This window comes from Tachysurus fulvidraco, chromosome 9 (genome assembly GCF_022655615.1).
Source record: "Tachysurus fulvidraco isolate hzauxx_2018 chromosome 9, HZAU_PFXX_2.0, whole genome shotgun sequence".
NCBI lineage: Eukaryota > Metazoa > Chordata > Actinopteri > Siluriformes > Bagridae > Tachysurus > Tachysurus fulvidraco.
This window is the reverse complement of record NC_062526.1, coordinates 20,791,797-20,805,470: the sequence shown is the minus strand read 5'-3', so window position 1 is coordinate 20,805,470 and position 13,674 is coordinate 20,791,797. Positions and strand designations below refer to the sequence as shown.

General features: G+C 40.9%; 1 protein-coding gene across 1 annotated transcript in view; it reads left to right on the top strand.

Annotated features, from left to right (window-relative positions):
* adgb (androglobin) overlaps nt 1-13,674 on the top strand; it is a 41,821-nt gene that overhangs the window by 7,073 nt on the left and 21,074 nt on the right. The window contains exons 6-17 of the mRNA XM_027147596.2: nt 169-308; nt 2,078-2,164; nt 4,266-4,420; nt 5,931-6,025; nt 6,668-6,842; nt 6,955-7,030; nt 7,498-7,594; nt 8,868-8,910; nt 10,986-11,064; nt 11,152-11,215; nt 12,708-12,816; nt 12,932-13,064. Coding sequence (XP_027003397.2) covers nt 169-308; nt 2,078-2,164; nt 4,266-4,420; nt 5,931-6,025; nt 6,668-6,842; nt 6,955-7,030; nt 7,498-7,594; nt 8,868-8,910; nt 10,986-11,064; nt 11,152-11,215; nt 12,708-12,816; nt 12,932-13,064 — 1,253 coding nt within the window. The remainder of the gene's footprint in view (nt 1-168; nt 309-2,077; nt 2,165-4,265; nt 4,421-5,930; nt 6,026-6,667; nt 6,843-6,954; nt 7,031-7,497; nt 7,595-8,867; nt 8,911-10,985; nt 11,065-11,151; nt 11,216-12,707; nt 12,817-12,931; nt 13,065-13,674) is intronic.

Below are 13,674 nucleotides of genomic sequence, written 5' to 3'. Positions count from 1 at the left end.
ACATTAGCGAGCAACACCATTCCCACTTAAATAATGATCACTCGTGTCATCCAGCTGTATGAAATGAATTCAGTTAAATATTAAATTCCATCGTGGTTATTACAGCGACTTTCGTGATGTTTCAGGACCGTGAATCAACAATTTTCTCTCCTTGTGTCTCTGTCTCAGGGTTGTTGGAGGAAGATCACGATCGATGATTCTCTGCCATTCGATGAACAAAACAATCTGCTGCTTCCTGCTACCACCGTCCCTTCAGAGCTCTGGCCCATGCTGCTGGTTAAAGCGATACTGAAGCTAGCCAGTACAGAGTAGGTACAACATCATGATTAAAACTTGGTTAAGTCTCTTGACAAACCTGATGAGTACTTAATTTATCTTGTCTAGTATTACTGTTGTACGGATGACTGTATGGTGTAAGTGTTTCCAGATTCTGAAGAAGGATCTGTGAATCACTGATGCAGGTTCAGCTCAATTTGGCCCTTAAATGTAATTTGATTCTGATTTTTCCCACTCATGCACACACTTGCGGGAACATGCAGGGGGATGTGGTAACTTAGTGGTTAGGGTATTAGACTACTGATCGAAGGTTTTGAGTTCAATCCCAGGTGTGGCAAGCCACCACCACTGGGCTGTCGGAACTCAGAGCCGGTCTCCAAGCCGACACATCGCAGGGTGATCTCACGATGTCCTTGCAAAAATAAAAACACCCACCTTGACCCGCGGACACGCGCGCGCATGTGCCCCCACGCACCCACGCGCACACACACCTTCGCCCCCGGAGAGAGACTGGAGCCTCAGATATCTTCTCAATATATACCCTGGCACTCCTAGGAGCCCAGGTGCCATATCACCTTATTTACCGGAATCACCTCCTATGTATTCTAAACACACTGACCCAATTTCCCCTTATTTCCCATTACCTTTCACCCATATGCCCATTTATGGATTTTCCTCCCCTTATTTTTCATGACCTCAGACTAAACACCTGGGCCTGCTTTAGTCTGCACATCAAGTTTATGAGCACCACATGCCCATTTATGGATTTTCCTCCCTTTAGTTCTCAGGGCCTAGGTCTGTGAACCAATGTCTTTTTCATTCTACATAACAAGTTATCGCTATGAGCTAAGGTCTGGGAACCAAGGTCTTTTCCATTCTACATAACAAGTTTGTATTTGTTATTACAAATGTGCTCAGACTGACTAGGCCTGACAGCCCCGAATCTGGTTACTTCTACTAAGTTTATGATTACAATAAACATCTTTGGCCTACAACATCGCCTACATATGTCTTATGACAGCAATTGTAATATTTTGCAAGGCCTAATACTTTACTTTGGTTATAGTATTGTAAGGAATAATATTTTAATTATTTCTACTAAGATTTTTTACAACAGGGCCCCAGATCAAGGCCCTTAACCCTTGCATAAAAATTGCGTCACTATGGATATTAGCTTCTGCCAAATGCCATAAAAGTAAAGGAGCCCATTTGTCGCTTTTGTACGTCACTCTGGATAAGGGTGTCTGCCAAATGCCACAAATGTAAATGAATAAAAACTATTATCGGTTGATCTGTTTGAAAACGTGTATAGACACCGAATGCCCACGTCACTTCAAGACAGATGATTTGCGTTCAAGTCGAATCGGTGTTAACGCGGCAAGAAGAGAAGCCGTGAAATGGCGCGGTTAATTAATAGCTGCTGGACTGCTTGAATGCAGCATCCCGTGAGGCGCAATTAGTGCATCCAGCCATCTGGATTCCGCAAGAAAGAGAAGGAGAAAAGGACCAACAGGCCACACAACATGCACTCAGGGACAGTCATATGATTCCTTAAAAAATGTCACATAACGAAGGTCCGTTTTCTTGTTCCTAGTCGTGTGGCATGCAGGAGAGGAGTTGAATTTCTGTGCAGCTCATTTCAGTCAGTTTACAATATTAGACTTAATTTTAACATCATTTATTGGTGGAATTTTTTTGATTTATTGGCCTGTCTGTAGACGTACAGAAAAACAAAGCAGCCTAAATATTTATTGGAGGTTATTGAAATGAACTTTGCTGTTGTTATTGTGACTCCCTTTAGAGTTGTGCGAAATCCCAGCAGAGAGCTGGAAGAGTTCAGCATCGTGCACTGTCTGACTGGATGGATCCCGGAGTTTCTCCCTCTTAGGTAATACTCTCCTACAGCTTTCATTCTGCTAAATTGTTACTGTATTTACACTATTAGCCATGATCCTTATAGCACTGGTATGGTATCATTCATGTCATCTGTATTTCTGCTGACCTTTTGTGTTTGCTCAATATTTTTGCATTATCTTTATTATCTGCATTACAACCTTTATGTTGAATATACAGTATATAGTGTAAACCATGTCACTCCTATTGACCCTGAAGGTGCATTGTTTAATAAAATTTTAATATTATGTCATCACCTGGTATGTATTCCTGGCTTAGGCCCAGTTTTCCTTGGACAGACTCTGCCCCCAGGGTGACCCTGATCAGGGTAAAGCTGAATGAACGAATATAATACATAGTATAGGATTTATGCTGGAGACTAAATCCAGAGTTCACACAGAGAATGTGAAGGACAGAATATATCATTTATTATTAAAGTTTTATGTGGACTCCTTTATCATATGCGTATTCCTTTGCATAGATTGTGAATGATTAAGTTATCGTTTAGCGTGAGGACACAAGTTTACTTAAAGAATACAAGGATGCATATTTATTTACCTCACATCATGCATATGCAAAATTCTCTAGTGGTAGGAAAGTTTAATTGCATCTAAACTGATCATTAGGAGCTAGAATTTCACTTAATGTCAGGATAATTGACAGAGTAATTTAATACTCTGCGGGACTGATCAACATTCAGCACAAACAGCTGTGTGTATGCATGCGAGATAAATGTCAGTGTTTTGTGTGTACTGGTGGTTCTTCTGCACAGAATTAACTTATTTTACACATGCTTTGATAGATTAGACCCCAAAGTTTGATGTAATTCTACAGTTTTTTATTCCTGTTGCTGGGAATAATGTTTTTGTGACACCCTGCTGTCTGCTAAATTGAGTAAACTGGGTAACTGGAACTGAAACAGGGCCTTGTTTTCCATCATGATAAGCAGACAATGTTTTGCTTTATCCCTTTTCCTGTGACAGGGTTTAAGCAATGCAATGATGGCCAATGCAATGATGAAATATTGTCCTTCTATTCATTCATTCAACTAAAATAACTATGCACCTAATCAACCAAACAACCACTCACCCAACCACCTGACCAGCCATTCAACCATTCACCCAGCCATATCACCAACCAAAACCCGACCAACCAAGGGATCACTCACCCATCCAAACAACCAAGCAACCAACCATCCAGCCACACACTCAACCACCTGACCAACCAAAACCCCAATCAACCAACCAAGTGACCACTCACTCAACCAACCACTCACCCAACCACCGGACTAATCATCCAACATTCACCCAACCACTTAACCTAAACACCCAACACATGCATCCACCTGACCCACCAACCACTCATTCATCCAACCCAATCAGCTGAAAACCAACAACCCAACATAGTGCCCCATCCAATCATCCACCCTCCCATTCATTTAATCAACAAACCAACTACTCACTCATCCACTTAACCAACCGACTGATCATCTAGTCTTCTATCCTGATGCTATCCTTCGTCCTACTTTTCTGTTTTGATTTGCATATACAAGTCTCTAAGTGTATGTTTTAGCATCGCTAGTTGTCCGAGACTCTTTCATGGGTCTGGGATATCCTGCATACCATCCTACAGCCTTTCTATCATGCCAAACTCCAGCCATCCTTAAATAAAAGACCTGCAGCTAGAGATTAGCAAAATTAGAGCTAATTTAGTTTTGTGAATTCCCAAATGGAAACAAGGACAATACAAATGAAGGGGAAAAAAGACATTAAAAAATGATCCAGTTGGTTATTTATTTGTCTTTGGCTCTGATCATAAAGCTGGAAAATTGTGTACAGTACATTGCAATCAGAAACATGATATTTTCCCTTAATTGCTGTTTATCGATTAGCACAGCTAGACATTGTCCCTGTTCATTTAGTCGGTTAGCTTCGGCTATCGATCCTCTCAGCAGGACATAAATCAGATACAAAACAATGGCTGTTGAGTTGCACTTGAACCTGAGATAATAGCTCAGGATGATTAAATACTGCAATTCTGTGCTTCTGTCATTTAAGAGGTCATGACTAAATCTAGGTTGTTGGTTTGTTTGGCAGTCCCAGGTTGAAACATGTAGAAGAAACATGGAACTACCTGAAAAAAGCCATTCCCATGTATGAGATGATGGAGGAAAGCTCAGAGCTGAGAACTCCATCAGTCTGCATCACTCCCACCAAGGACTCAGTGAGTGAGGCACTGTCCACAAATAAAGGTACTGTCATTTTTGACCTCATGACCTTGTGGGGACATAATTAAAAGAGTTCTTCACAAGGATAATAAGACAGGTGTAAGTGTGTGTATGTGTTATATTTATGTCTGGATATCCGTATATGTGTTGCTATTCTCCCCTTTGTGTAACATGCATTATTTACTCAAAATTATTCAATTAATACATCAGCATCCTATCTAACTGTATCAATAATTACCAGTGCTTCTTTGGGCGGCATTCTCTGGTCAAAGTAGGCATTTTTATTGGTATAACAAAATAGTTTTATGTAACCCGGCTTATTTCAGACCTCATGTCAGATCTCACCTCAAATCAAAGTGCTAATGTTTTACATTTTGATCAAGTGACGTAAAGAAAACATCACAAATTTGACATTGATGCAAGAGAACGCGAAGACGTACCACTACGCCGTCTCGAGTCTCCTGTTGAGAGAGAGAGAGAGGATCCGCAGTGCCATATGGCTCATTTGGGTCATTAGCCTCAGTAGGTTAATGACTGAATTACAGCACGCTAAAGCTGGAGGGCCCTGCTACCGAAATCCTGTTCTCACTCTCAGTCTTTTTCCTCTCACTCACGCTCACTACCAATTAATCAGGCAAAGATTGTAACATGCTGTGGCATACATAACTTGGCACCAAGCCCTAGATCCTCCGTGCCTGAGGAATATCTCCTCCTCACACTTGCGTACACATATAGCTCATCCTATTAATATTGCAGGAACATTTACAGTGCGTTTTCCCTCAGAACTTGAAGAATAGGTCATCTCATTAACCCTAGAACAATGTTCCATATATTAAATTCTGTAAGAATGGGATGCTATAGCTTTCTTTCTTCCTTTTCGGTGTCATTGTCACGCTCAATCGTCTATCTTGTCTACAGCACCACAAGCTGTAAATGCTCACCGGATGTTTATAAGCAATGGTTCTCTCAGATCACACTCGCCACTCAGTTGTTAGCTCACACATATGGAAATAGGTATTGGGATACCAGCAGGGACATCACATTCTAAACGCATAGACATTAATCTAGAGGTGGTCGCAGCTTTAACGGCTTTCACTCCTCTGGACTGGCAGATTTTAGAGAGTTTCTGTGGGAAATTTTGCCACAATCAGTTGGGAAATTTTTTCCATAAATGTTTGTAAACTCCGACTGCATGACTAGGTGCTTGATTTTCTTATGATTAAGAAGTGTGTCCCAATACCTATGGCCATATAGTGTATATAAATATATATATATATATATATATATATATATGTATATATATATATATATATATATATATATATATGTATATTTGTCTTGAAAACATGTCATGTGATGTCATGTTTTGTTCACCTCCCAAAATATCAGAAATATTGTTCCAGTACAGCATGTGCTACACTTGCTCAATTACACATATGTACAGCATATGTACCCTTCTTCCGTCTGTCTGATTTCTTTCTCTTTCTCTCTCACGCTCTCTCTCTCTCTCTCTCTCTCGCTCTCATCGGTCTAGGCAGTGGACCTCCTCCTGCTCCTCAGATAGTCGTTTGTGCCAGTTTCCAGCCATTGAACCTGCAGGAGAAGAAGACCTCCATGCTGGGCCAGATGGTACTTTCGAAAAGCTCTCTCGCTAGAATTCCACAAATATTGAAATACATTCAGTCCACGAGAACAGACAGTACGCAGGACGCCAGCTCGTAATACTACGACTTAGCTGCTACTTCTCCGAACTAGCAGGACAAACCTTGGGTTTTAATAATATTATTATAAAATTAGAATTAGTTTGGGGAGATGCTTCTAGAAGCTATAAATAGTCATAGATTCATTTAATTTTCTGTGATATAATTCCACATTAACGTTGAAAGCTGGCTAAAGTGTCGCTAACAGAAGACAAACATTTTACGCTCACAATATTCGTACTAAATTTTAAAGTCTAGTTTTGTTCGAGGTACACAGCAGATTTACGTTGAGGAAAATGAAATAGAAAAAACAAACACTAGCAATTACATTTCTGAAGTAAATTAATTACAGTTCACGAATCAGTATAATGATCAAAATACATCCCAATTTGAAATGATGGTAATTCTACAATGTTATTGTTGTATTTTTTTCCAAGTACACGTTTATTTCTCTCTCTTCATCCTTCGCTCTGTCAGAAAGCATACTACACTGGTCTTAGGTGTGTTGGATGTTTAATTGTTTAAGCCCTATGAATATATCTGTGTATGTGTGTGTGTGTGTTTTATTCAGGCAGACGCATCACAGACACTGCGACAATACGGGCTCTGTCAGCTCACCAGCCACTCTGTGCTGCTGACACGTACCAGGGACTGCCCCCTGGTGGCTGATTTGAAGCCGCCCCCTGCGCCTCACTCCAAATTCATCCGATCCGTTAAAGAAACAGCTATTACAGATGAACCTGGAAGTGAGGGCTGTGTGTGTGTGTGTGTGTGTGTTGGGGGGGAGGGGGGTTATGTAAACACAGACACACTGAAGTTTCCTCCTGCATCAATATTCTAACTCTGTGTTTTATGTAGAGGACCAAGTCAAGAGGCCTGAACAGTACATAGGCGTGGCCAGTCCTTTCATGGACATCAAGCTTGGACCTAAAATGTAAGCTGTGTGTTTTAGTAACTGTTACTCACTGCTAAACCATGGTACTGTTTCTGTAATTACTGCAGGGTTTGTGTGTGTGTGTGTGTGTGTGTGTGTGTGTGTGTGTGTGTGTGTGTGTGTGTGTGTGTGAAGAAGCTGCCACTGCTGGGCCCCTGAGCAAGGCCCTTAACCCTCAGTTGCTCAGTTGTAAGTCACTCTGGATAAGGGTGTCTGCTAAATGCCGTAAATGTAAATGTAAGAAGTGTATTTAATTACAATAGTGTGTGTGGGTGGGAGGGGTGGTGTTGTGATATTTAGACAGTTATCATGCTTCACTGTTGATTTGTGTCTCTCACCTTGTTTATGATTACCAGTCGTTACACCTTTATCGCTCCTCAGTTTTATAGACCTGTGTGTGTGTGTGTGTGTGTGTGTGTGTGTGTGTGTGTGTGTGTGTGTGTGTGTGTGTGTGATTTTTGCCACAGTGATTCGGCTTCATTCACGGTGTCAGAAGAGATCAAGGGTCACAACTCCAATCGCCACCATGACAACCGCAACGTGCCGGATGCTACGGATACCAAGGTATGTGTCCTGTGCTAGTGCATGTAACCAGAAAGCTTTTCTAGAACATCTGTGCTTTAAAATAAAGGAAAACATTTCTGGGGAAAAAGGGAACAAGGTGTGAAAAGAAAAGCGATATCCCTAAACATTAAAACAAAGTCATTTAAAGTGTGTTCCAGAAGAGGACTTCCATGTCATACAGCCATGAAACCTCATCCAGCTTACAAAGGCTTACACTAGCACAAACCGTCTTATTTGTCACGAAGTAATGGAGTAATTCTCCGATTGTAAACACACTCGTACAGTACCACAGCTGGGAGGCTGATGTGTGAACTCTGCCTGCCCCTGTGACCCGTCTGTCCAGCTCCAATGTCAGTACCACAGTTTTCCCCACAGCATATGCACAGAGAACAGATAGGAGAGCAGGAGAACGGGAATGTGTGTTACATAAAAAAACACGGGTCACGTCCTCCATGGTATAAAAAGCAGCACAATTAGCCTGTCAGTCATTAGGGCAGATGTCTCATTGGGTGGTTTAAGAAGGAGCGATCCGAGCAAAGTGTGTGTGTGTATTCATCGAACATGCATTTGTACTATAAAGGGAATTACATTGGGTTTAGTTATGCTAGGAATTTCAGATGTGTTTGTATACACAGCTTTATTTTCTCTTCTCTTCTCTCGTCTCTTTATCCTGCCATCCCTCCTTTTCAGACACGAGGTGACTCACAGCCCGTTTCTGACTCACCGGTGCTGTCGTTCGTTAGACATGGCACGGAGAGAACCCCTAATTGTCCTCCACATCTAAATGGCACACTGGGATGACTCCACGGGCTTTATAAGTGGCACAAGGTTGAGGGAGATTTAAAAAAAAAAGAAGGTTTCAGCAAGACTGTTGCCATGGTGCCACCCACTTTCTTGCAGTTTAACGAGTTACACACTTAAGACCCAGTAAAGGAGCATTTAGTTGATGCTGCGATAGCTTGACTTAATTAGCGGTTAAATACTGACACGCTAATCAGGCGGTGCGGCTAATCCCAACACCACCACATCTACTTTTCGTGTGTGGGACTCTCTTAAGCTTCAGGGTGTTATAACTGATCTTATGATGCATAATTTACACTTTAAGGCCACTCTGTGTGTGTGTGTGTGTGTGTGTGTGTGTGTGTGTGTGTGCATTTGCATAAAAGGAACAAATATATGTAAAAAATAGGTGTGTCCATGTCCTTTTTTTAAGAGGAAAACTGACAAGACTTCAGAGGCCTTTCTGACTGTTTACTTTCTCATCTCCTTGCAGGTAACAGCAGAGGACGAGAGGAAGGATGAAAGTGTCGCTAACGGTAATGTTCACGTACATTCACGTACCGTACATTGCTCACCTGTGTCATCATCCAGCAGTGTACAGCTCTTTGACAGTGGGATCTCCACACTCTCGTGGAAGCACGCTGATCTAATTAAAATGAAAATGCAATTGAGAAGCAGCTGGTAAACGGCAAGGGGGAAAAAAAACCCGTCTCGCGCTCTTTTTCTTCGCTAAACCGAGTGCTCGCTTTGTCTGGCGCTCTTTTGTGACGAGAGCGCCACGCAATCGGGAAAAGGAAGCGAACGTGAATGAGAGAGAAGACGTATGATAATTCACCATGCCGGCTTTCTATCACCCTCAAGTCATTGTGAAGACGTCAGTGCGCTGATGCTAATATCTGCTTTAATGGGATATGATGGCTGGCTGAGTGCCTCTGCTATCACCATTACACTCATTTCTCTCTCTCTCTCTCTCTCTCTCTCTCTCTCTCTCTCTCTCGCCTGGTTTTGTAGTCTTTCTCTTTTTAAATAGCATTGCACAAACAGACAGATATCCACCCACCCACACACACACACACACACACACACACACACACACACACACACACAAACACACATTATCACTTGTATCTCTCTAATCGTGACTCTGCACTGGCCCCTCATCACGACAGGCCAATTACATGCTTTCCTGCCGAGCCTAGTGTGTTGCTTAGTAACACCTGGAGTGAGCTAAATGAAGCAGGATCTGCACCGGCTTCACTGGAACATCTAAATTACTGCTGCTTCCTTCTTCTTAGCAGGCCAGGCTTCAGGTCGGAAGTTTGGAAGAACAAAGGTGCCTAGAACTCATTATGATCTCGGAAGACCATCAAGACCTTTAGTCTGTCCTAGATTGAGATGTGAGAGCTGCAGTATGGATGCCAGAGCACATCAACAAACCAACTTGGACTCATTGTCCATTTTAATAGGAACATTTGGACATCGTGCGGTTAGTTAAAATGTCAGTGTCGCTGCAATGCAATGCAAAAATCATGCTGCTGGTCAAGAGCTGGTTCAAATCAAAATAAAGAAAATGTCTGATCTCTGCCTTCGGTATGGTTGTTGCTACCAGATGGGTCTTCAGAAATGGCTGATCTCCTGCTGGGATTTTCACACACCACTCTGTAGAGTTTACACACAGAATGGTGGAATGGTGTGAAAAACAACAACAAAAAACCTTCAGTAAGAGACAGTTGTTTGTGTGTGTGTGTAGAAACAGCTTGTTGATAACAGAGAACAGAGGAAAATGGCCAGATGGTTTGAGCTAACAGAACAGGAATCTGACGCAATCATGAGCACAGACTCACCCAAATTGGACAGTTAAAGATCGGCTCAACCGTCCAACAAAAAAGTGGACCACCGTATAACGTACCAAGCGAGTGATCATTAATCTGTCGTATATCGTGCTTCTATATACATCCATCCTTCTGACCAATAAGATTTGAGAATACAACCTCGCTTTGCTGTGTACTGAAAAAAGCCTCACTGAAATCATGAACACAAACAAGCACATTGTTCTGAGGGAACAAATAGGATCAGATTATTCTGTCTTATTTCATCCACTAAACCGCTGGTAAAAAGTAAGTACAGGTTGTTAAGTTAATCCACACCTCTGCCTTCAAAGCTATCGTGTAATAACACAGCACACAAGTGCCAACACTATAATTTAGTTGATGGATAGGCTTAAAATAGAGCTCATCACCATGGCATATCCTAATTCAGAGCAAGACTGTAGCAAAGCTCTCCAGTTCTGAAGCCAAACACACACATCAGTGCTGGCCTGCTCTCACACTGCTACACACCTGAAGCCACTCATGAAGCGGACAAACCGATGTGGGTTAACGTTCATCAGTCCAGGGGAAATGTTCAGTCATGCAGATATTGTACTTCTGTACAAATTCTGAAGCTGATCTATAAACGATCAGTGAATAAAGTGACAGTGGTATTCATTGTAGCCCTAAAACAGGTTCTGATCCTATCTATCTATCTATCTATCTATCTATCTATCTATCTATCTATCTATCTATCTATCTATCTATCTATCTATCTATCTATCTACCTATGTTTCTCTCAGATCCTGATTCGGTTCCTAAGGAGAAGGCCAAGCTTCAAGAAACATGGATCCATGTGCAAGACTTCCCCAAGTGCTTCCAGTGAGAATCACTAACCCTTTACATTGAGCTTGATTTCTTTTCCCAGTCAAGTCCCTCTGATTCCTCCTTCTGTGTGTCTTTTTAAAGGACGTTGCTGGTTTTTCACAAGGAAAGCAGTTTCCCATTCCAGTCTCAGAAGTCACAATTTAAGGTAAAGGGTTATACTTTCACTAAAGGATCTGGGCTCGTATTCCTAAAGGATTCTTAGTGTGAAGAGTTTCTCCTAGTGACAAAATTCTTAGAAATGTGGGCATTTCCCCATAAATTTAAAAGATGTTAGCAAAGATAAAATGTATTCATAAAGCATCTTAACCCTTAAAAGAGCTCTTAAGGTCAAAAAGTCTTAGGAGTAGGGAGGAGGACTTTTAAGAGGCTTAGAGTTTCTTTATCAGAGGAGAAAATGGCTGAAAGGTGAAGAGGGAGAAGAAATGTACAATATTTAATAATGATAGCGAGTTAATAAGATGACACTGATTCGATCGTGTGGGGATCTATTTTTGCGACCAATCATATTAAAGGAAACATCTCCGACACAGCGCAGAAATTACATATATCTTCAGCCGCTATGGCATTTAGAGATACGCTAACATCTCTAAAACAGAGCTGAAATGCCATATCAGCAGCAGAAATGATATCATTTGTCTCTATGACATTTCTTCTCTGTGTCGGAGATCTTTACATTTACTGTACATTTACGTTACATTTATTGCATTAGTGACATACAGATGTTAAAGCATCTTTAATATGATCTGTCACAAACGTAATCCTTACATGATATAGTCTCAAATATCTTAACATAGAGACTAAGTAAAGGCTTATAATAGACCATATTTTAATAGCACTCTTTTTTTTATTAGACAACGAATCACAGTCTTTAAAAGAATGTGTCATACCACTTAAGCCCCGCCTCCTCTCCAAGATAAAAGTTGTTGTATTTTCCTTACTCAGAGTTGCTCTAAGATTGCTCCCGAATTACTCTGAAGATAATGAGATAATTTTATGCTAAATTAAGAGCTCTCTGAGATCATTCATGAATACGGGCCCAGGATCTTTAGTGTATCTTTTCGGAAACTCCAGAGCGCACTATGTATCTTCTATAAACTTTTAAAGACAAAAATATACGCTGCTTTGAAAGTTTTAGACCATCATGTCCAGGTATTGGAATCATAACAAAAGAAAACCTTTCTAAAATGACATGACAGTTTCAGATACTGTTATTCTCCAGCTTGGGTTACTGCGACTAAGTCCAAGTGAAGTCTATGTACATAAATGTAATTAAATAAATAAATGAATAATTATGTTTTCGAATCTCGAGTGTTTTCAGAGATTAGTTAACTAATTTAGCTAGCTAGTTAGCAATCCTTTGAGTAAATACATGTTTAAGCCGATAACTAAAACAAAATAGTGCTAGGTGAAGAGTAGAAACAGGACATATCTGTTTAGTTGGTCTAATTATTGATTGATCGATTGATTTATTGATTGATTGATTGATTGATTATTTCATCCATAGACACACATTTAGCTCACAGCATGTACCTGTATGGCTTTAACACCTGTATCTTTGCTTCCACTGGACTCCACACATTTCCACAGCATTTTTCTATGTTTACCTTAATCACTCTATTCCTCTCCCACTCTCTAAGGCACAAGCTGAGAAGGACCACTACTTCCTGTCTGTAGATAGCCTCCTGCCTACAGAGATTCTTATCTGTTTCTCAGTACTGATGCGCTGGGGAGATAGCATTCTCGAGGGTAACACACACACATGCACACACACACACACACACACACCAATAATGTCTATGTTTTGTACTAAAGGTGAGGATATTTACAGCATGTACATGTATATTATATGTCTTCTCTGTAGAAAAGGACATTGACCCCAGACCTGGTCACCTGGGTGTTGAACCTTATTCCTGGAAAAGCGTCCAGGTTCGGTTTCCCCTTCTGATCATCAACACCTCGTCCTGCAAAGCGGCTGTTCTTTCTCTTCCACCAGGGTAACCCAACTCATAACCTTAAATGCGATCGCTGTACAGAAGTCGATGTATGACTAACTTCTTGTGTATATACTAGCCTCTTTTGTGAAAGATGGTTAGAAATATTGTTGCTAGGCAACATTCAAAACTCTATTAAAAAAAGAATAAAATACAATGTTTTCCACACAATAGTGAAGACAATCAAAACTTTCCTCCTACTGAAACCCCAGTAACTAACCGGTTACTATGATAGCAAGTAGTTAGCAATCGGATGTTTCCTTAGCAACCGAATAACTAAGAACTACAAGTCAGTTTGATTCAGCGCCAGTCTGTTGTGATACAGACTTTAAGCTTTTCCTGCTTACCAAGAAACATGACTAGAATCATTTGCAATAGCTTCCTCCATGTCGTCTTCAGAGAAAATGTACCTTACTGTAGTTAAGGCTGCATTGAACACATAGCGCACTGCTGAAGCTAATTTAGGTTAAATTCAGTTAAATTACCGCCACATCACTGGCAAGTATTTTGTTCAAAATATATTTATTAGTCTTATGTAAGGACACCATTTGGATCAGCATCATGTCTATAAGTTTGGTTTTATCCAGTCAGCATTAGATTGGTGTGTTGTTTA